The sequence below is a fragment of the Dromiciops gliroides genome, chromosome 2 (genome assembly GCF_019393635.1).
Source record: "Dromiciops gliroides isolate mDroGli1 chromosome 2, mDroGli1.pri, whole genome shotgun sequence".
Taxonomy (NCBI): domain Eukaryota; kingdom Metazoa; phylum Chordata; class Mammalia; order Microbiotheria; family Microbiotheriidae; genus Dromiciops; species Dromiciops gliroides.
In genome coordinates this window covers 463,797,968-463,821,908 of record NC_057862.1, presented here as the reverse complement: position 1 = coordinate 463,821,908, position 23,941 = coordinate 463,797,968, and the positions used below count along the sequence as shown (strand labels likewise).

Below are 23,941 nucleotides of genomic sequence, written 5' to 3'. Positions count from 1 at the left end.
CAAATACCTACCTAATGTACTTCAGAGAACAATGAAATTGTGTATATAAAAGATCATTGAAACTGTAACAGCCTCCTAACTAGCCTTAATGCCTGTCTCTTACTCCACCAATCTACTCTACCTGAGCTGCTGGTTATCATTCTAAATAGTACAATTCTGATCAATCAATCACTCATTGTCTCAAAAAATTTCAGTGGTTCCCATCTACCCAGTCACTAAACCATTAAACATAAAATGTCCAAGTTCAAAGAAATCTAAAACATATAATTTTAAAAATAATAAATATTTATTTATTTTATCTTATATTTTTATATCACCTTTATTTTTCACTATATCCATCCCCCAACAAACCCTCCCAGAAAGTTATCCCTTTACTAAAGAATACAAGAAAGGGAAGAAAAATAAAGTCCAACAATACTAACCAATATAAAGAAAAAGCCTTCTATTATTAGTTGAAAATGTTCTACATTCATGGTCCCCTGCCTTTTTAAAGAAATGAGGTGAGGTATCTTCTCATATCTTTTGTTTGAAGCCAAAATTTGTACTTTATAATTTAGAAACATAATTTATTGATATCTTTTGTTTTTACACCACCTGATTTTCTCCTTTTATTCCTCCTCCACCCCTCTTCCTAGAAGGTACCACTTAAAACAAATATATTTATAAAAGAGAAAAAGGAAGAGCAAAAACTTCAGCAAACATATATCAATACATTGAAAAAAATCTGACAATATATGCAATGTTCCATGTCCATAGTATCCTTCCCCCTCTACAAAGGAGTGGGGGAAATATCTTTTTATAGCTCTTCTTTGGGGCTAAGATTATTCTTTATCTTTTTGCCACATTAATTTTCAATTGGGTTATGGTTTTTGTGTTTTTTTTTCTATTTAGTTGTAGTTATTGTGTGTATTGTTCTCCCAGTTTTGCTTACTCCACTTTGCATCAATTAACTCAACTCTTCCTATACTTCTCTGAATTCACTGTAGTCATCACTTCTTACAGCACAATTCAATTACATTCATGTACTACTCCAATTTATTTAGCAATTCCCCAATTGATGAGCATCTAATTTTTTTCAGTACAACTTAGAATATTACAGCTGGCAGAGGTAGAAAGAAATTTGGAGATAATTTAATTCAACCTCCCCCCCCCCCCCCAACTTTGCAGAGGGATAAATTGGAGTTGAGAGAAGAACAAAGTCACACAATTAATTAATGGCAAGCAGAGCCTCAAACTTAATCATTGTACAGACCACTATTACTACTGCCAACAAACTACAATTACTACTTTCTACAAACTCCCTAGCTTGGTATACGTGGTACTTCCCATCTAATTCCAATCTGCCTGATTCTCCATGAAATGTATTTAATGGTGTAGCCAAACTAAAATTGTTGTTCACTTGTTTCAGTGGTGTCTGATCATTTGGGGTTTTCTTGGCGAAGATACTGGAGTGGTTTGCCATTTTTTTCCCTCTAGCTCATTTTACAGATGAGGGAACTGAGGCAAAAGGGGTTAGGTGACTTGACCAGAGTTATGTAGCTGCTAAGTGTCTGAGGCTGGATTTGAACTCAGAAAGATGAGTCTTCCTGACTCCGGGCCTGGCACTTTATCCACTGTGCCAAATAAAATATTTGCCTGGAAGTCATGCCCCTCTGCTTTACTGCTTTGTATGACTTTGCTCTTTCTATTCCCTCCTAAACATCTTAAGAGCTAGTTCAAAATTGACCTATTCCATAAAATTTTGCTGATTTCCCCAGTCGGAAGTGCTTTTTCTAGCCTCTGAACAGTGCTTTGTACCTCTTTGATATAGTCATCATCCTTTCTATCTTCCACACAGGAGTCTGTGTGCTGACCTTATCCTTTCTGTCTTTACAAGTCTATGAGCTAAGTGATGTCAACTACTGTTGACTCCTTCCACTCCTTCTTCCCCTATCTCTGAGCACTCTCCTCTTCTTCCCTCTCAGCCTCTGTGGAATAGGCTCCCTTTGTTTGTAGGTAAGGGGAAAATGCCTCAGTTTGTGGATGATTTCCAAAATAGCTCTTTCTTATGGCCCAGATATTAATAGTATGAATTCTATGCAAATGCCAATGGTTGTATATGCTTCTATGTTCCATATAGGTGACAAGGATTAGAGGTACTAATGTATTCGGTGTAAAAGCCAATGACTGTATGCTCTGATATGTGATGCTCCACGTAAATGACAAGAATTGTATGAGTGATGTATTACGTGTAAATTGGAAGAATTTCTTGAGCTCTTGGTGAATGATTGTATGTATTGGTTTTCATGGAACTGTGACTGGCTGTACTGTATTCTCAAAAGTCAGGGCTAGCACATGCCAATGTTTCTTGTAAATGACAATGATTGTACGTACTGTGTTCCATGCATTAGTGGTGATGTGTACCATCATGCTGTATCTACACATGGGTCAGAGATTTGTATGCTTTTTTTCTGTGTAAATGACATTCTTGTTCATGTCTTTCCTATGAAAATGAAACTGCTTGAAGTGATGATTTGCATTCTAGATAAATGGAAATGTTTGTATGTAATGAAGTGTCTACTATGGAAATGGAAGTGCTGATATATGCTAATATGTTATGTATTCTTTGGAATTATAAATGCTTGTGTATGCTAATGATTGCTTTATGTAAATGAAAGTATTTGTATAAGGTAATGCACAGCCTATACAAATGGATGATAACCCTGCTTGTCTCCTCTTTCTTAGTGATGTTTTCTTTCAACAGTATCATCTGAGGATCTTTCCCTGTTCTGGGAAGGTATAAACCCACCGGCATCCCTGATCCTCCTAGGCTGCCCCTGAAAACAGGCCATGAGACAGATTCTGTCCCTGTAAATTGTGAGTACCTGTGTCTGTTCTGGTACAGGAATTTGAGGTAACAATGGTAATGTATACAGTATAGCCTTTATTTTCCATACGGAGAATGTATGAAACCCAGAGGAATGGAAGGGGCCCACAAACAAATGCAGAAAATACATAAAGGGATTCACAGCCTAAAATCAACATATTTCTTTTCCCTTTTGGGTGGTTCTTGCCTCCCAACCATGGTCCCAAAGTCTTTCTACTTAGTGCCACCTTGTGTATTAGACTCCCCAAACGTGGTCATGAAGAGTCAGACATAACTCAAAAGAACTAAACAACAAGAAGGAACATGGAAGAACAAGAAGGGAATGACACTAAGGCAGCCCATACCCACTCACTCCCATGGGGACAACAGAAGGCGATACCTTCAGAATGGAAGTGGGAAGGGTGGAGTTGGAGAAACAACCATGTATGTTGCCAGAGTTTCAAGGATGGTGGTGTTCTGGTTTTGGCAAGAGGAGGAAGAAGCCCATAATGATGCTTTGAAAAGCTGTGCATATCATTAGCATGCCATTACACCAAGCTCATTGTCACTCAGTGCATGAAGGCAGCCCAGGCTTCAGATCTTACAGGGAAAAGATCTCACCTGAGTAAATCAGATTGTTTTTCCCCTATGATATCCCAGGCAAGGAAATGCCAGGGCCATACCATAGAACATGGAATAGTCTAGCAGGAAAGTTTGGAGTCTTCGCATCATAGGATCTTTGATTTAGAGTTGTAAGGGACTTACAGGAGAAGCCATCTCCTCTAATCCTTTCAGTTTAAATATGAGGAAACTGAGGATAAGAGAATTTAAGTGACTTGGCCAGAGTTGCACAGCTAGTGTTTATGTCATAATTTGAACCCAGATCTTGCTGAATTTAAGTCCAGTGCCCTATCAAACCCAGGAAAGGCAAAGAACATCAGTCATGTCTGAGATACCTGGATGCTAGCATAATTAGGCCCCCAAACCTGCTGGAGGCTACTATACCAACTCAACCTATTCCAGTGGTAATATTCTACTCCTTTTCATAAAATTACTCTGCACCTACTTGGAGTTCACACAGTAAGCAAACTGTGTCCTCAGGTGATATGAGATAATATTTATAAATCAATTATCACAATTCCTGACAGGTGCTTAATAAATGCTTGTTCCCTTCTCCCTTCCCCTTTGGTGACTCAAGGAAGCAGCTCCAGCTTAACTAGTATGAAGAGGGAAAAGAAGGGTGGGGGAGAGAAAAGAGTGCTGGCTTCCAGTTAGAAGAACTGAGTTTAAATCCTCCATTCTGACACATACACATTCCATGACATGTGGCAAGTCATTTTGATGAGCTGGGCCTCAGTTTCCCCATCTGTAAAATGAAGGGGGTTGGACTAGGTGACCTCTAAAATCACTCTACCTGTACATCTATGATACTATAAACAAAGAGCTGAGGATCTCATCATGCTATGAACACATGTTCACCATACACCACCTCCCCAGACTTTTTCCCCTGTGTGTTTTTGTAATAGTTCTCTCTTCCAACATGACCTTAAGGTATCATAAGGTTGAAGACTGGAAGGAACCTTACAGATGTTTTAGTCCAATGCCCTTATTTTAGAGATGATGAAAACAAGGGTCAAGAGAGTTTTAGTGACTTACTTAAGGTCGCGTAGGTAGTAAAAAGTAGCACAACTGTTCCAAAACAGATTGCATGACTCTAGGGCTGCATAAGGCTGCCTCGGGGATTCTCTCTTAGCCATAGAATGTCAGCATCAGAAAACTTGAAAGGACTTGAATTATGCCCAGGCAGTGTGGCCATCCTTAAAACCCCCACTTGACTTTGCCATTCCCTTGAGCTATAGCTCTCTTCCCTTTCCCAGACAAACTTTTAGGGGAAAAGCTATGTACACTCATAGCCTCTATTTCCTCTTCTCAAATTCATTGTTCAATCCCTTGCAATCTGTCTTCCAACATCATTACTCAACCAAAACTACTATCTCCAAGGCTACCAGTTACCTCTTAATTGCCAAATCTAATAATCTTTCTTAGTCCTAAGCCTTTTTGACTTCTCTGTGGCATTTTACATCACTGAGCACCCTCCCTGCCATGATAATCTCTCTTCTCATGAGTCTTCTCCTGCTTGGCTGGCCACTTCTCATATTCCCAAAGGCAAAAGTAGTTCAAAACAGAACTCATTACATTCCCCATCCAAACTTACCCTTCTCCCAGTCTTCCCTAATTCTGTTGAGGGCACCTCCATTCTTCTTTCAATCACCTAGGTTGCAACCTAGGAGTTATTCTCAACTCATCTTTATCCAATCAGTTTTCAAATCTTGTTGATTTTACCTCCACAGCATCCCCTTACATCTACCCCTTATATCTACCCCTTATCTTCATTCACACAGTTATCACCTTAGTTTAGGCCCTCATCACCTTTGACCTGGATTATTACAATGGTCTCATAGTTGCTCCCCTAACTCCAGTCTCTTCTAGCTCTAATCCATTCTCCACATAGCTGCCAAAGTGATATTCTGAAAAGAGAAGTATTCCAGTGGCTCCCGACTGCCTCTGGGTTAAATTACAAGCTCCTCTGATTGGCGCTTGAAGACTTTTCCAGACATTATACATTAATCCCTTCCATGCAACTGCAGTCCTGCCAAACTGAGCTATTTTGCTGTACTTCTTATACAACATTCCACTTACCATATCTGTGCCTTTCTATGGGATGCTCTCTTGTGTCTGGAATGCATTCCTTCTCACCTATGAATCTTTGAACCCCTACTTTCCTTTAATTAAAATCTTTGCTCAAGTGCTAGTCTCATCATGAGGTTTTTTCCTGACCCCTTAAGTTGCTATTGCCTCTTCCTTGCCCCGACCAAAAAGTTACTGTATATATGTGTGTGTGTGTGTGTGTGTGTGTGTGTGTGTGTGTATGTATGCATTTTATTTTCTTATACAGGTATACCTTGTTTTGCATTTTGCTTTATTGTACTTTGTAGATATTGAATTTTTTTTTTTTACAAATTGAAGATTTGTGACACCCTTGTTTTGAGCAAGTCTATTTGCACCATTTTTCCAACATGTGCTCACATAGTATCTCTGTGTCATGTTTTGGTTGTTCTCACAATATTTCAAAACTTTAAATTAGTATTTTATCAATATGGTGATCTGTGATCTGTGATCAGTAATCTTTGATGCTACCATTGAAATTGTTTTGGGGAGTCACAAACCGTACTCATATACGACCTCAAATTGAATTGATTAATGTATATTTTTACTGCTCCACCAACCAGCCATTCCCCCATCTCTCTTCCTCTCCTTGGGCTTCCTATTCTCTGAGACACTACAATATTGAAATTAGGCCAATTAACAAGTCCACAATGGCTCCTAAGTGTTCAAGTGAAAAGAAGAGTCAATTGATGAGACAAACTTCATTGTTGTCTTATTTTTAAAATTGCCACAGCCACCCCAGTCTTCAGCAGTCACCACCTTGATCAGTCAGCAGCCATCATCATCTAGGTAAGACCCTCTACCAACAAAAAGATTATGACTCGATGAAGGTTCAGATAACAGTAAGCATTTTTTAAGCAATAAAGTATTTTTCATTATGATATGCACATTTTCAAACATAATGCTATTGCACACTTAATAAACTACAGTGTAGTGTAAACATAACTTTTCTATGCACTGGGAAACTAAAAAATTCATGCGACTTGCCTTATTGAAATATTTGCTATATTGCAATTGTCTGGAACAGAAGAACCCACAATATCTCTGCAGTATCCCTGTATGAGTTTTTACTATTTTCTCTGACAGAATGTAAATACCTGGGGGACAAGGACTGTTTTGCATCTTTGTATCTTTAGCACCTAGCATAGGAGTTCAAGAATGGCATTGTCCATGGGCTTCCCTATTGGGACATTCAGGCAAAGCGCAATTGTACCTCTTCAGTAAGTATATGGGTGTTCAGTAAGTAGTAATGGGTGTTTAATAAATGTTTATAAATTGACTGATCTCAAAGGCCACCTAGACCAAGCCCTGCCTAGAACAGGAATCTCCTCTACAACATCCAAATAAACAATGGTCCAACCTCTGCTTAAACAGCTTCAGTGATGGAGAACTTACCTTTCAAGGCAGCCCACTCGATCAGGACAACTCCAATTATGAAAAAATTTCTTCATTATAACTACCTAAAACTTACCTTCCTATAATTCTGTCCACCCACATTGCTAGTTTTGCCTTCTTGGGCTAAGGGGAGTAATTCTAATCTTCCTTTTCTCTATGGTCCCTACAACTTTGGCCTAGGGATCTGATCTTGTGGGTTCTAGGGATGCCCAAGGGAATGACTTATCAAGGCTCTAGACCTTGGAGAGTTCTGAGACACTCCTCCTCATTCAATTCTAGGAAATGGTTGAGCATCTGGAGGCTACTTCCACCCTAAGCAAACCTGTTGAATAGTTTTGGTAATTTCTCCCCAGTCCTTGAATGTTTGAGAAAACACTAAGAGTGGAAAGTCAGGGGCATGGAGAGACTGGGACTAGAAGAAAAACTTCCCCGGTCCTCAAAACCCCATTTCAATGAATGGGATTCTGCCCTAACTCAACCCATAGGTCCTAGGCCCATAACAACCAATTTCCTCCCATTCATACATGGCTTGGAAGTTTTCAAAGAGGTTTCCCATGGACAAATGTATGTTATCTTTATGTCAGCCCTAGGAGGGAGACAAGATCTCATCACTGCAGCATAAAAATGGGAGAGATCTTAGGACCTAGACTGTCAGCTATGGAAGATCTGGGGATCTAGTTCAACCTTCTTATTTTGCAGATGGAAAAACTGAGACCAAGAGTTGGAAAGTAACTTTGTAATAATGATAACAGTAAACATTTATATAGCATTTTAAGGTTTGCAACATGCTTTATAGAGCTATTTCATTTGAACCTCACAACAATCCTGTGAGATGGGTGCTAATATTAGCTCCATTTTCTAGATAAAGAAACTGAGACTCAGAGAGGCTAGGTGATTTCCATAGGGTCACATCCTTAGAAAGAATCTGAGACAAGATTTGCATCCAGGTGTTGTTAATTCCAAGCCCAGCATCTAACCATTACACCACTCTGCATTTACCATGAGGTCATACAGTGAATTAGGGGCTGTGCTGGCTGAGCTTCTGATTGTGTTGGGCCTCCTGAGTGACTCTTCCAGAGCAAACACTGATCAACCTAATTCTTCCCAAGGAAGCCATGCTTGTGTCATGCTTTTGAGCAGCATCCAACCTATCTGTTCTGGCCACATGCAAAGCCTACTTACTTATTTCCTTGGGCTGTTGTTTTAAAAAGATGATTCTGTACAACTTCATATACACGGGGAACTAGAGACTCCCAATATCTGAGTTTGACTCCAGCCTTCCCGCCTCCAACCCCAAGGGAGCCAGAGCAACCTTTTCCCATCCACACTCCCTGATCCTCCCTCTGCATAAGGTTCCTCTTGTGGGAAAAGGGTGAAATCTATCCGGGACATTCCCCTCCCCTCCAAGGATAACATTTTAAAAGTGGGTCGTGAATATAAAAGAGGGGGGAAATGAAGGAGAGTTAGGATCATGTGATCCAGTCTGACTGATTCCTTTCCCCATATCCCCAGCCAGAGAATGAGTAAAGGTAGGCACACTGAGACAAGATGTTGGGAACGGGAGAAAGGAAAGAAAGTGATATCATAGAACTTTGGGAAATATGTACACCCTGGGGAAAGAACTGCATTTGAAGTAAGAATACCTGAGCTCAAATGCTGGCTTTTCTGCTTAACTATCTGTGTGACCTTGGGCAAGTTCCAATCCTTCTCTGTGCCTCAATCCTACCCCTCCCCCGCTCTCTCCCCGCCCCCCCCCCCTCCGCCCCACTCTGTAAAATGCGAGGGTTGGATTTAAATTACAATAGCCTCTGGTTCTAAATATTCTTCTCCTATAATTAGACCATTTTGAAGGCCCCTTCCAGCTCTAAGACCTAGGCTTCTCTAACCAGCACCGCCCCACTTGTCGCTCTCCATTCTCACCACTGTTAGTGACACCTGCTCCTTGGCTTTGCGCGTCTGTCTGACTCGGAAGCTGATCGAGCGCTGTCCAGCGTCCCTGGAGAATGGTGCTCTCGGTTTGGGGCCCCGCCTGCCTCAAGCCCACTTCCCCTTTAACGTCGAGCCCCCCAATTTCCCGGCTCCCCGGGAGCCCCCTCCCTTCGCGGGCTGAGCCGATTGGCTGAGCCGATGACTTCACTCTAGAGCCCGCCCTGGGCTGGGGGAATGAAGCGCCAGTCAGGTCTGCGCCGCAGACTGGAAAGCAGGCTGTCCCTCGGTTCCGCGCGTCTCACCTTGGCGCGGCCCGGCCCGGCCCTGCCCCACTCCGTCTCATCCTGTCCCATCCGCTCCCAGCTGTCCAGGAGCAGCTGCCTAAGCCCAGAGCTCAGCGCAGCGCCCTGGGTGTGGGCCCCCAGCCCAGTAGCCCGAGCCCGAGCCCCAGCGGCTCCCTCCCTTCTTCCTTTGGAGCCCCAACCAAGCCGCCAAGACGCCGCGCGCGGTGCTTCGGGTCAAAAATGGGGCGGCCAAGCTGGCCAAGCCGCCGGCGGCTGAGGCGCCCGGGGCCGGTCCTCCGGGGCTCTACATGGAGCGCTCCCAGAGTCGCCTCAGCCTGTCAGCCTCCTTCGAGGCGCTCGCCATCTACTTCCCCTGCATGAACTCCTTCGACGAAGAGGACGCTGGTGAGAGCCGGGAAGAGGATGGGAAGATGGTGGGGGAGGGAGGCCCACAGGCTGGAGAGGAGGGGGTGGGGGGCTCGGGAGGCAGGGGTGGAGGGGTGGGCGCGGGGGGAGGCGGGAGCCGGAATTCTGGAGAGGCCTCGGTGGAGGTGAGGGGACGAAGTGATAAAGGATGGCCCCAAGGGATAGGTCTCGGAAAGCTGGGAAGATACGGACTGGGGCGAGATGAGAGGCAATAGAAACAGCACCTCTGGCCTTGCTATCCGAAGTGGTCCTTGACTGAGGGCTCTGGGATAGGATACATGCCCTTCCCCACGAGATGGCCCCCAGGGCGTAGTCTGGTTTTTAGGCTGCCCCTGGGGAGCTCTAGGAGCAGAATCCTGGTTTGAGATCTCCTGTTGTACCCAACACGAATCTTCGGCACCCTGCGCCACTTCCCCCCCCCCCAACCAGGTCCCCCTCCAATTTCTAGGAAAGGAGCTTGCTCAAGGCCCCACGGACCTTCATCATCAAAGCTCTCGGCCCAACGGACACCGGGGCAAAATGGGAAGGGGAGAACAATGCAAATAGAGCCCCTTTCTTCCATTCTTTGTCAATTCCACCTGGGGAGGATATGTGACTTAGACTGGGATCTTGACTTGGGGGTTTTGATCAAGGGTGCCTTTCCCTGGGGGAGTGTTCCCGGGGACATGCCTCTATATGACTGGTTGGGAAATGAGTTAGACTTGGCATCATCTAGCAGGCCAAAAGGACACTTGAGGTGCTGTAGCAGCATATCTTAACCCTTACCCAGAAAAAGAGTGAGAAGGGAGGGTATAGGGTCTTGGAGATATTAAGGAAGAAGAAACTCCGAGGCTTCCAGTTTGGGATCAAACAAAACAAGCAAGTCTGATGGGGTTGTGTGAGTAGGGGGATGACCTTTCATTTTGTACTTTATTCCATTTAAGTAAAAGATGGCTTCTAGGGACCTATCCTGGGTTGAGTGTGTGTGTGTGTGTGTGTGAAAGCTATCTAGTAATATTGGCTTTGGCTCCATTGCAACTGTAGTTGCTGACTGGGCCAGAAAGGGGGCCGGATGCAAGGATCATAAGATCGTAGACTTAGAGCTGGAAGGGACATTAAAGATGGCTGAGTTCACTTCCCCACCTCTTTCATGAGGAACCTGAAGCACAGATGAGTTAAGTAACTTGCCCTAGCCACACAGCTAGTGTCTGCGACAGGACAAATCTGGTGTTCTATGTGCTACACCATGCTGCCTCTCAAGGCCAGGAGGGGAGATTAGAACCTCTGAAAGCCTTCCATGCTAAGACCAAAACCTGGTTGGCAGTAGGCACTTGTGGGGAAGGTAGTACAATAACAGGTTGATTCCTATCTGCTTTGGGAAAAGGAATAGGCTTCTTTTGTCTGCCCTCCTGGTGTACCTGGAGAGAAACAGCATAAGCAGAGAGTAGTCAGAGCACTGGATTTAAATTCCATCTCTGAGGCATACTGTCTGTGTGATATTGGACAAGTCATTTATCCTTCCTGAGCCCTTTCAGTTTCCTTATGTGTGAAATGAGGGGGTTAGACTAAAAGGTCTCTGAAGTCCCTTCCTGCTCAGGATCTATGATCCTATTTAAGTCTGAAAGAATTTCAAGGATTCTGTGTGGAAAGCCTTAACCAGACTGAGAGGAAAAGTTGATTTGGGCTTTGGGGAGGGGACAATTCTCTGAAGCCAGGCCGAGGGGCAAAATCACCCCAGTTTCTTTCCTCACCCTTCCCCATAGAGTTGTCTCCTCAGATGCCAACAATTACCATTTTGAAGGATGTCTCTCCCTCCCTCCCCTCATCCCAGCCCCTACAACAGACAGGGAAGAATGGACAAACCGTTCTTAAGAAGATAAAACAACTTCAGGCCTAGAAGGGAATGTTGACATTCATTGTTCTAAGAAGGAAGATAACTGAATGTCAGAGCTGGACTTCACCCTAGGGACCATCTGTTGAGGACCAGAGAGGTGAAGCAAATCACTTTCTTTTTCTCTCCACTCCCCACCCCGCCCCAATCTGTTCACAATCTATAGCTTCAGCTCAACATTCCCCTTCTTCAACAAAGAGGTCAACTCTTAGAGGCCAATACCAGGCACCCCGGGGGAAGGACTCGGTGTCTCTTCTCCAATTAGGAAAGCTCCACACTTTGATGCCATCAGGTGGGGCAGGGACAACCACATGTTTCTCTAACTTCTTCCTTTTCAGGTCAGGAGTATGACAGTGAGAAATGTGACTGGAAAAATGACCTGAGGTCTAGGAAAGTTTGAGGGTGAAGCTATAGTTCACAAAAACCTTTGCTCGAGGCCTTCCTGCTTAGTGCCTGGGCAGCAGTGGTCATGTCACAAGGAGTGGGGTGGGGGAGTGTGCCACAGTTTGGACCTCCTAGAGGGGTGAAACTGGAGCTTCACCTCCAAACAGTTTCACTAGAAAACCAGAAGCAAAAGGCTGTCTGTATAGTTTTGTTTTTTTTTTTTAATTTTGGTGAGGCAATTGGGGTTAAGTGACTTGCCCTGGGTCACACAGCTAGTAAGTGTGTTAAGTGTCTGAAGCCGGATTTGAACTCAGGTACTCCTGAATCCAGGGCCAGTGCTCTCTCTACTGTGCCACCTAGCCGCCCTGTATAGTTCATTTTTTTTAAGTGAGTCAGTTGGGGTTAAGTGACTTGCCCAGGGTCACACAGCTAGTAAGTGTTAAGTGTCTGAGGCCGGATTTGAACTCAGGTACTCCTGACTCCAGGGCCGGTGCTCTATCCACTGCGCCACCTAGCTGCCCCTGTATAGTTCATTTTTTAAACCATTTTTTGACTTTTCCTCATCACCTCTGCTGACAATAATAACCAGTTGCACTTTGCTCTGCTAGTTTCGAAAAGAAACTGTTTTATCTCGGCATGAGTGCAAGACTCTACTCTCAGAATACCCTCAGTGGATCCGTGGTCTCATGGGCCTGCGGACCCCTCCCACCAATGCCGATTGCAGTCCCTCTCGGACTACTCATGCTTTCTTAACCTATGCCATTATCGTCAATGTCTTTCCACCATTTGTCCATAGAGCCAGTAATCGGTGGCCTTTCTCTCGTCCTTTTAAATGTTTCCAGGGCGCAAATGTAACACCCGGGCAGTCCATCTGTTTTCAATTTAATATCTCACCTTTGAATAGTACTCGTTTTTACCGTCTCTACCTCAGACCTTCCCTGGCGGGGGAAGGCAAAGCAGGGGTTATTATGCCCATTCGATTCTGGGAAACTGAGGGCTGGAAAAGGGATGGTCACACGGTTAGTGAGTGGCAGAGAAAGGGTCAAGTCCAAGCGTCCTGGCTCTCTGCCAGGAATCTTTCTCACGTTGCATCGCAAGCTTTCAGAAATGGCTTAATGCTATCTCGCCTCTCCCTCCTCCCCTCTGAAATCAGCTACATCTCCTTCCTTCCCCCGCCGTCCCCCCTTCCTGAGAAAGAAGACTGTGTCCCTGACCGAGCTTCCGGTGAGGCGAGCCCCCTCCTCTGCCCTATGAGCGCCGCTTCTGAGTCATGGCGCAAGGAGCCGCTCCACGATATGGATCAAACTGAAAATCGTTTCCAGGGCGAAAAAGCTTCCCTTCAGCCTAGCGGGGCTGGCCAGGGAGGCCGGACTCGCCAGCTGGATCTATGCGCGCGCAAGATGCTTGTGTGGCTGTGGCTGTGGCTGTGCCCGCGGCGGTGGCCGTGCAGGGGGTGGGGTGGAGGGTCTCTTTCAGGCTATTAGCCTTAAGGCTATTAGCCTTAGTTAGAACAAATGCTTGGAGCTGGAGTTTATTGTCACTTATCGTTGAAATTGAACTTCACCTCCTAGTACCCCAAGAAGATGAAGGGAACTGAGAGGTGTCCTTTCGTTCTGGTTTTTGCCCCAATTCTTCTTCCGCCCGGCTTTCCACTCCCGTCGCTAACGAAGGTTCTGTAAAGCTTCTTCAGTACCTTTGCATAGCCCCTTCTGGAGAAGCATCCGGCCTAGATTACTGAGAGCCCATCAGAATGGAAATGTTTCCCAGGATCCATTTCAGATGAGCTGAGACTCAAAATTGATGAAATTATAGCGTTATTTGTTTTGTTTTGTTTTGTTTTAAACTTGCTAAAGTACTATTTGGGTATATTGTTGTTAAGAGGTGGGTGTTAGAGAGGTTATCGAAACCTGACTGAGGTGTAAAAAAAAATGCAAATATATATTTATTTATTTAAATCTGATACTCCCAATTGTCACCACCACCCCAGAACAAAGTATATATCCAGAAATGGCCCAAGAGCTCGCCTTTCGTTGTGTGGAAGGTGAAGCTAAGTCCCAGAAAGGGGAAGTGACTTGTCCACAGTTACACAGCTGGGACCTTAGCAAAGCTGGGTCTAGGAGAAGGAACCAACAAGGTTAAGTGACCTGTCCAAGATCACAAATGACAGTCAGGACTCGAACCCAGGTCCCCTAACTCCCAATTCCATGAGTTTTCTATTGTGCCACGACTCCTTTCCGCAGCTTATAATGTAGGCTGAGGGATAGCTCTTGACCTGTCCTTTGAGCCACTCCTCTTCCTCTGCCAAAAGTTGTGGGCTGCTTCCTGCGTTAAATTTAGTTATTTAGTCTTATTTCACTCGGTTTATTAATCCTCCCTACTGCGAGACTGTAGTGTAGGGATCCAAATCGCTTCAGACGATTACAACTTGGTTGTGACCTTGGACAAGTCACTTCACTTTTGTGGGCCTCATTTCCCTCACCTATAAAATGAGGAAGGGGATCTACATTTCTTCTGAGGTCCTTTTCATCTGTTAATCTGCTCATTTGCTAGGGTTTCGTGGCTGCAGCCGAAGGCACCCCTGAAAGCAGTGTGTCCTGGGGGTGGGGGGAGGGGCGGGAAGATCCACGTGGTAATTGTCCCAGCTTAAACCCTCTCCTCCTGTTTCCTTCTCCGTTTTCGCCGCATTTAGAGAGGTGGATCCAGGAATCCAGTTCCACATTGCCCAGCCCTTAAATTTGGGTAGCAGATTGGCAGACCATGGGAATTATGGAAGGGGGTTGGCGAAAGAGAAAGATGGGAGGGGGGCGCGAGAAGTGCCCCTCCCCTCCAGCCGCACTTTTCGTGGCTTTCAGCAGGTACTTTTTCATTTCTGTCCTCCCGAGGCTACAGCCTCACCCTGGGCGGTGACGGAGGAGGTAGCGGGGAAATAGAGCTTAGCCTAGCCGCCGTCTCTCCAATTCGGCTCTGGCCCCCGCAGCTGCAGGAGAGGCGCCAGGATGCTGTGAGCGCCGAGAGGGAAGGGAAGAGGTTTCCATGGCAACAGCCCGTCAGCAGCGGTCCTCTCCCGGAGGAGCCCGGGGATTGTCTTCGGGATAGAAGTTTCCTCAGGCACCCACAGACCAGACCAGCTCTCTTCTCCTCCTTCCCACCCCTCCCCTTTCCTTCAGCGAAAAGGATGAGTTTGCGCTGGAACCAGGGTTTAGGCTACAGTTCCTGTAAAACACCTGAGGCACCTCCCTCAGTCCTCACCTGGGTCCCAGAGCCTAGGAAGATACTCTCCAGGACGGGAACTCTCACCGACTTGAGGAGTCAGCTTTTCAAAACCTGTGGGCGGATTTATTCTTATCGCGATACTTCACATTTCTGTAACACTTTAAGGCCACACACAATTTACAGAACGTGTAAAATGTACGTGGTGCTCCAGTTCCTCTTCCATCTGTAACTATGTATCCTTGTACTATTTTCCTCACAGCGTTGCTGTATATCATTCTTGTGCTAAAATAAACATATATGGGGAGGGGAGACAGAGACAGACATATATGGGGAGGGGAGACAGAGGTAGAGACAAAGACAACAAGAGACCCAGAGACAAAGACAAGCTGAGACAGAGATAGACCGATAAGCAGCGTGACTTCTGAGTCAGGAAGACCCGAGTTCAAATCTAGGTCTGATAAATACTGATTATCTGACTCTAGGCCAGTCACTTCACTCCTCGGTGCCTTAGAAACAACTCACCAAGACGAGAAATTTCAGAAAAGGTGTTGGTCGGCACTAATAAAGGAAGTTCCTCAACCTCGAAGCACCTTTGTACCAATGACATCACAGGTTCGGTCTCTTTAAACACCTCAGTCCAGAAGAGATTCCAGAAGGAATGATTGTCCCTATTCTAAAGAGGCTAGAACGCTGCCTCAGAGACGTTAAGCATTTCCCTTATGTCTCAGGGAGCAAGTGTCCGAGCCGGGGTTCCATTGCAGGTCTTCTCAATAGAAGGTCGGTGGTGCAGTTGCTGCTCTAGTCTCCTAGTTTGTGTGTAGGTTTGTGTATGGTGAAGGGAAGCTTAGTTATGACTAATGGTCTCATTTGCATTTCTATACGCCCTTTAGATGTATTGTCTCATTGGATCCCTTTGACTTCGGAGGAGAAGCAGGCAGGATTTTCTGCATTTTCCTAATGAGGAAGTTGAGGACCAGAGAGAATGTCACTTGCCTGAGGTCATATGGCTGGGAAGTAGCAGAGAAAGGATTCAAACCCAGATCTTCTGGCCTCCTAGCGCCGCGATCTTTCCGATGTACCACACTCCCCAGAGAAACGGATGCTCTGGGGCTCTAATTAGGGCAAGGGTAGGGATCAGAGTCAGAAACCCACCACTCTGGATCCCCTTCTCCTTTACTGCCGTGGTTCCAGAAGCCCTTGGGAATGCCTTCGGTATCTCTCTGTTCCCCACCCCTGCCCCTGCTTCTTTGACCTTTTTCTTCCTGTCTTGGCAGAGTTTCTTTCCCAGGACCAGTGTTCCCTTCTGTCCTTGAAATATGACCTGAGACTTTTGATGGGAAACAAACTATCTACAACCTCCCTGGAGGTGAAAAAGTTCAGTCCCTGTCCTTGCAAAACCCATGGTCTAAGTGTATGATTGGTTCTAATCCCTGTTAATCCGGGGGAGGGGGTTTCCCCCATCTCATTCTCTCCCTGTCATCTCTCCTAAAGCTCTAGCTGTCTTCATGATAGCATAACATGGTGGGAAGGACGTAGGACTTAGTGTCAGGAGATCTGTTTTCCAGTCTTGGATCTAATAAGTCAATTTATTAACTGTGACATTTTCTGTGTCCCAATTTCCTCATTTGTAAACTGGGGATAACAATGGTATAATGGAAAAAGGATCTGGAGTCAGAAGATTTGGGTTCCATTTTTTTGCTTCTCTACTTACTGAACTTGGCCACTATTTCTCTGGGCCTCTGTTTTCTTATCTGTAAAATGGACTAAATAATGGTAATAATATTTAGGCCATTTTAGAGGGCTGTTGTAAAGGAAATTTACGAAGTATTACTGAAGCATTCTACAGTATAGCCCTTTTTTGGCTATTGCCTGGGGAAAATCGGGAACCCCTTCGGGACCTCTACAGCCAAAGTAAAGCAGGGACTTGGACCAATTATCCAGTTAATTCAATAAAGAATAAAAAATGTTTCACTTAATTTATCCTGAAGGGATTTCCAAGTCTGATTATGTTACTGGGATAATATAGACAAAAGTGCCCTTCCCCCACTTCTCCCTACCTCCACCCAAAAAAACAAAATCCAGAAATTTTATTAGTTCAGTTCCCTTGCTGCTGAAAAGACTCACTGAGTATTGATTCTTTTTCAGCTTTTTTGATCTGAGCTCTTGGACATTGCCTTGATCCCTGGTACCTTTGGTAGCAATTATTAACATCCCTGATCCTCACCCTGGAGTTAGAGGCAGATAAAGTCATGTTCCACAGATTATAAATTCCATGAGGGTAGGAAGAAGACATTCAAACTTTGTATCAATCCCTCTACTCTCCCTTCCCTACCCACACTTCCAATGGCCATCTTGGGGCTCTGTGAAAACCAGGTACTTAATGAATGGTAGTTAGTTGAACAAATGTGGTTGAATTAAATGTAAAAGGGAAATTGGGGGGGGGAGGGACAAATCATTGTCTAAGATAGGGAAAGCACCAGAGAAGTGTATTAATAGGGCTTCTTACTAGAATACCTGTACAGATAGAACTTTACTATATAGACTGGAAGGAACCTTAGAAATCATTTAGTCCAACCCTCTTCATTTTATGAGGCCAAAAGGGAGGGGGGAAGGGAATTACCTAAAGTCACACAGTGAATTAGTGGCAGAGCCAAGGCCAGAAATTTTGGCTTCCTGACTCTCAGTCCAGAACTCTTTCTAGGACTCCCTGGCTTCTCCACGTGTAACCATATTTGACCTCACTCTTGCTGGCAGCTGCACTTGACACCTGTCTAGGCAGCTTTCTTTCCCCAGTCCTCTCATTTGAGTGTCTTAGATGGTTGCAGTCCTATCCAGCCACTGACTAAAGCTCTGTTGTTGCTTCTCTGGTCTCCTCTCTCTTGGCTCTCTAGGACATGTACCTCCATCTACCTACCTCCTTGGACCCATGGAGGTTAGGTTTGGATTATATTTCAGGCTTTGCTTTTGACTTGACAACTAGCAAACATTCTCTCTTCATTCCTCCCCTCCCTGCCACCTTCTTCTTCCCCCTCCCCCCCAAGCTGGGCTCTGATTCATTCGGAAACTGACAAGGCTGATGTCAGCTATATTCTTAGCCCCCAGGATTGTAACTGCATTTAGCAACGCACTTCATTAACAGTTTTGGAAACAGTACAGGAGTGAGATGTCCCTAAAGAGTCCTTGTGTTGGGTCTCTCATAGGCAAGGAAAAGGGTGAAGGGATGGAGGGGGTGAGGTAAGGACATGTCTAAGTCCCTCATTTTCCCAGATAAGGAAACAAACTAAATGATGGAAGTGACTTGTCCAAAGTCACACACTGATTAGTGGTAGTTAGGGCTAGAACCCAGGTCTTTAAATTGTGGTCCAATCTTCTTACTATGGCAATAGATACCTTCATGAAAAGGGCTCTTTTGGATGAAGAAATTCCCTTTGGTGTCTGGGATGTGTTAGACAGTGTTAGTCAGATTTACTCTGAAAACTGTCCTTGTTCTCAGAAGCCTGAGTTTGGAAGGTCATTGAGCCCTTCCTATATGATCCCAGAATCTCTAAATAATAACAACAATTTTCTTAGAAATAAACATAATTTCCATTTCTATAGCACTTTTCAACAAGTGCTTTTTGGACACCATCCCAGAGAAATGGGTAGTGCAGGTATTATAGTTAAGGAAATTGAGGTAAAGTGATGTCTGTGGTCACACTACTAATGTGTCAGAAATGATGCTTGGACTCACCCTCTCAGGCTATTCAACTGATATAATCACCTACCAGAGCTGAGAAGGACCTCAGAGGCCACATAGTCCAACCCCATCATTTTATACACAAGAACCCTGAAGCTCAGGGTGATTAAATGACCTATCCAGGGTCATACAGGTAGTAAGAATCAAAGGTGGGATTTGAACCCAGGTCTTGTGACTCCAGAGCCAGGCCTCTTTTTATTGAGCTCTGAAGTGGAACAGTCTTAGAGACTATCTAATCAAATGCTCTCATAATTCAGATCAGGGAACAGAGACTCAAAATATGGAAGGAACTTGTCTGAGGTCATACAGTTAATGAATACTGAAGCCTGGGACTTCCTACTCCAGAGCCTCTCCAGGCAAAAGGACTCAATAACATCCTTTAGTGTGGAAAGAACACTCAAGTGATAATCTGAAGACAGAGGTTCTGGTCCCAGCTCTGCCATAAACTCCCTCTGTGACTTTCTGGTTGTCCCTTCCACTAGTGGTGCCTCAGTATCCCCATCTATAACATAAGAAGATTTGACAAGATTATTTCTAAGGTCTCTAATACTCTAGCATTTCCCACCTTGGTGGGAACAATTTGCACAATTCTTTTTTTTTTTTTTTAAGTGAGGCAATTGGGGTTAAGTGACTTGCCCAGGGTCACACAGCTAGTAAGTGTTAAGTGTCTGAGGCCGGATTTGAACTCGGGTACTCCCGACTCCAGGGCCCGTGCTCTATCCACTGCGCCACCTAGCTGCCCCTGCACAATTCTTTACTTATCATTGGAGACCTGCCCTCAAACACAATTCATTGTGGCTCTCCCCATAGAGGCCATATCTTGCTTTCTCTGAGAGAAATTCAAACCCTTTGGAACTGCATGAGCCAAGTCCATGATAGATTACCAATAAAATATTTTAAAGCTAATGAAGATAGCACCCGTTTATATAGGACTCTGAGGTAAAAAGCACTTTTTATTTTTTTTTCGGGGTGATGAGGGTTAAGTGACTTGCCCAGGGTCACACAGCTAGCAAGTGTCAAGTGTCTGAGGCCAGATTTGAACTCAGGTCCTCCTGAATCCAGGGCCAGTGAAAAAGCACTTTTTAAATAGCTATTATCTCATTTTTTCCTCATAACAGCTCTGCTAGTGCTAGTATTATTGTACCCAGTTTATAAGTGGGGAAACTGAGGCTTCTAATGGAGAAGTGATCTGTCCAAGGGAGACTTGAACTCACATCTGACTCCAAGTGCAATGCTCTTTGTACTGGGCCACTTCACCACTAGTGGGCATTCCATAATATCACTTGTTGATTATTGACTTAATAAATGAGGCACAAGAAGGATGGGAAATTGTAGGGGTACCTTCCCACTTTAGCATGCTGGGGTCATAGCCTTTGTCTCACGTCTATTTCAGTGTCTCCTGCCTGAGAAGCACATTTAGGAGCCCTTCTTCCTCCACTGTGTCTATAGAGTATTATAAGGCGGGTCCCTTTCTCCTTTTTCCCTTCCACAGTTATTAAAAGCTCGAGAGTCTGGTTTAGAACTAGTCAAATCGAGGGACCCCTGGTGTCCTAGCAAATTATAGGACTCCCTTGCATTCCTTCAACCCTCTGTTCAGTGCATCCAGCAGGAGGCTAACTCCTAACAAATCCTCTGCGACTAGAGAGGAGAAAGAGAGACTTGGCATGTGTAATTCCCTGGGAGAGGATGCTGTCCATCATAGAAGTGAGAGATTTAGATAAAACTTCCTAAAGAAGATTTAGCTTGTCAGAACTGAGAGGGCCCAGAGAAAACAGAATGGCAGAACTGGAACAAAGAATCAAGGAGAATTTATTAAGCACCTCCTGTGTGCTTAATATCACTGGGGATACAAATACAAAAAAAGAACAACCCTGCCTGCAAGGAGTTTATATTCTATCAGAGGAGACAACATATGAATATATATGTCAGAGCTGAGAGTGCTTTTAAAACCTAGAATGTTATAGCTAGCAGCAACCTTAGAAATCATCTAATTTATCCCTATCATTTTACACATGAGGAAACTGAGGCCCAGTTATTGAAACTCTATACTACAAGAGTCAGTCAATTACCAGTCATTTGGGGAATACCCACTGTGTGCCTCAGCCCCATGGGGGACAAAAAACAGAGATAAGAACCCTGTCCTCCGCTGAATCTTTGAACATTATCTCCAATCTCCACCCCTGGAGCTCTTGCTCTCTTTGGTGTCTCCCAGAGATTGCTAGTTTCCGCCTGGCATTACCCTGGGAGCATGTGGGAGGATGTGTCACTAATTGGGGCCCGTAATGGGAAATTAATTAGTTCGCAAAGCAAATGTCTCTGATGGAGCCTAGAGCACAGCTTGGGCTGGTTCCCTCCCAGGCCACCCTCCCCCAAACCATCTGGTCCTGGGAAGGGGACTCACTATTTGGGGCAAGGGCCCCCTCTAGACAGTCCCTAGGACTAGTCAGAAGGCTCCTGAAAGTAGAGAAGCTTCAGGATGTGTGTGTGTGTGTGTGTGTAGGATTTTGTGATTTTCTCCCCTCTTGACCTGTTGAATTCCTACTAAGCCAATGTTACCTCCTTTGGGAAGCCTTCCCTGATGCCCTGATTCCACTCCCCTGTCCCAAATGGTAGTGATCTGCTCTCATAGACCTTATGTAGTACATTGTCTTGTGCCATGTTAATCTACCTCTCCTCCACTGTCCTGAAGTACTAGTGTAGTTTCCTGGGTTTGTGACTTGTCCTCTTCCTAGACAGTGAGGGTAAGTTTCCTGTTTTAGGTAAACTTTGTAATTCCCCTGTGTATAGTAGAGTGATTTGCAAACAGTAGATACTTAATAAATGCTAATGGGATAAGGGTATGGGTGGTGAACTAATTGATTAATTGCTAAGAATTTCTAAAAATACAAACTATTCTCTGAACTGCTCTTAATCTTTGGCAACAAAAGCATCAATCAGCAAATACTTATCGAGTACCTACAGTGTGCCAGACACTGTGCTAGGTGCTGTGGATACAAGTACTGAGAATGAAATAATCTCTCCTTTCAAGGAATTTATGTTCTAATGTGGGAGACAAGGACTTATTTTTAAATTATAAAAGTATTTTATTATTTTCTAGTAACATGTAGATACAGTTTTCAACATTTGCTTTTATAAGATTTCTAGTTTCAAATTTTTCTCCCCCCTCCCCTCCCTCCCTCCTCCCCAAGACAGCAGGTGATCTGATAAAGGTTATATATGTACAATCACATTAAACATATTTCTTCATTAGTCTTGCTGTGAAAGAAGAATCAGAGCAAAAAGAAAAACCTCAAAAAAAGAAAAACAACAGCACCAAAAATAAAAGACATAATAGTATGGTTCAAATCAGAGCAATGATTGGAAAACCTCAAAATAGAAAAAAAACAACAGCATCAAAAACAAAAGAAATAGTATGGTTCATTTAGCATCTATACTCCGCAGTTCTTTTTTTTTTCTCCTGGATTTGGAGATCCTCTTCCATCACGAGTTCCCTGGAACTCTTCTGTGCCATTGCATTGGTGAGAAGAATATAGTCCATCACAGTAGGTCAACACTCAATGTTGATGATACTGTGTACAATGTTCTTCTGGTTCTGCTCATCTCACTCATCCTCAGCTCACGCAAGACCCTCCAGGTTTCTCTGAACTCCTCCTGCTCATCATTTCTTACAGCACAATAGTATTCCATTACATTCATATACCACAACTTGTTCAGCTATTCCCCAGTTGATGGGCAACCCCTCAATTTCCAATTCCTTGCCACCACAAAAGAGCAGCTATAAATATTTTTGTACATGTGGGTCCTTTTCCCTTTTTTATGATCTCTTTGGGGAAAACACCTAATAGTGGTATTGCTGGGTTAAAGGGTATGCGCAGCTTTATAGCCCTTTGGGCATAATTCCAAACTGCTCTCCAGAATGGTGGGATCAGTTCATAGCTCCACCAACAATGCATTAGTGTTCCAATTTTTCCACAGCTTCAACAACATTTATTATTTTTCTTTTTTTTGTCATATTAGCCAATCTGATAGGTATCAGATGGTATTTCACAGTTATTTTAATTTGCATTTCTCTAATCAATAGTGATTTAGAGCATTTTTTCATATGGCAATAGATAGCTTTGATTTCTTAATCAGAAAACTGCCTGTTCATATCCTTTGACCATTTCTCAATTGGGGAATGACTTGGATTCTTATAAATTTGATTTAGTTCCTGATATATTTTAGAATGAGGCCTTTATCAGAAGTACTGGCTATAAAAACTGTTTCCCAGCTTTCTGCCTCCCTTCTAATTTTGGATGCATTGCTTCTGTTTGTGCAAAAACTTTTTAATTTAATGTAATCAAAATCATCCATTTTGTATTTCATAATATTCTCTATCTCTTGATTGGTCATAAACTGCTCTCCTTTCCAAAGATCTGGGAGGTAAACTATTCCTTCCTCTCCTAATTTACCTATGGTATTACCTTTTATGTCTAAATCATGTACCCATTTTGACCTTATTTTAGTATAAGGTGTAAGATGTTGGTCTATGCCTAGTTTCTGCCATACTATCTTCCAGTTTTCCCAGCAGTTTTGAGGCAAGGACTTTTAAAAATACAGCATCAATGTAAAGTGACTAAATGCAACTATTGTTGTTTCTGTCATTTTAGTTGTGTCCAACTCTTGGTGAACGACTCTTTGTGACCCCATTTAGGGTTTTCTTGGCAAAGATACAGGGCGGTTTGCCATTTCTTTCTTCAGCTCGCTTTACAGATGAGGAAACTGAAGCAAACAGGGCTAAGTGATTTGCTTAGGGTCAAACAGCTAGTATGCATCTGAGGCTGGATTTGAACTCAAGTCTTTCAGTAGTTAAATATCAAGTAGTTTAGGAGAGAAAGCAAGAGAGGTTGGGGTAGGGGTGAGGTGGGGTGGAAATCAGCAAAGACTTCAACCCCTTCTTCTTTTGCTGTCTCCCTCTTTTGAGCCTACCACTGCTTGGCCTCAAGTAACCAGAGTTTTAACGGAGCTTCTGAATGTTCAGATTTTTAATGGAAGCTCCCTTCCAAGAATCTTTTGTATTCTTCCCTTTCCCTGAAAAGTCAGCTGTCCTGTGGCCCCTCCCGTTATGTTCTCCAAAGTGGTGACAATGATTC

General features: G+C 44.1%; 2 protein-coding genes across 3 annotated transcripts in view; one reads left to right on the top strand and one right to left on the bottom strand.

Annotated features, from left to right (window-relative positions):
* YWHAB (tyrosine 3-monooxygenase/tryptophan 5-monooxygenase activation protein beta) overlaps positions 1 to 9,009 on the bottom strand; it is a 124,924-nt gene extending 115,915 nt beyond the window's left edge. The window contains exon 1 of the mRNA XM_043980100.1: positions 8,888 to 9,009. The gene's annotated coding sequence lies outside the window, so the exon portion shown is untranslated. The remainder of the gene's footprint in view (positions 1 to 8,887) is intronic.
* Positions 9,010 to 9,148: 139 nt separating this feature from the next.
* Positions 9,149 to 23,941, top strand: part of RIMS4 (regulating synaptic membrane exocytosis 4) — a 65,464-nt gene continuing 50,671 nt past the window's right edge. Inside the window, exon 1 of one of the 2 annotated variants that reach the window (XM_043980097.1) lies at positions 9,149 to 9,585. In XM_043980097.1, the coding sequence (XP_043836032.1) occupies positions 9,489 to 9,585 (97 nt within the window). In that variant the 5' untranslated portion in view covers positions 9,149 to 9,488. Of the gene's footprint in view, positions 9,586 to 10,458; positions 10,484 to 23,941 lie in introns of those variants that run through there. The other variant, XM_043980098.1, reaches the window with a different exon arrangement.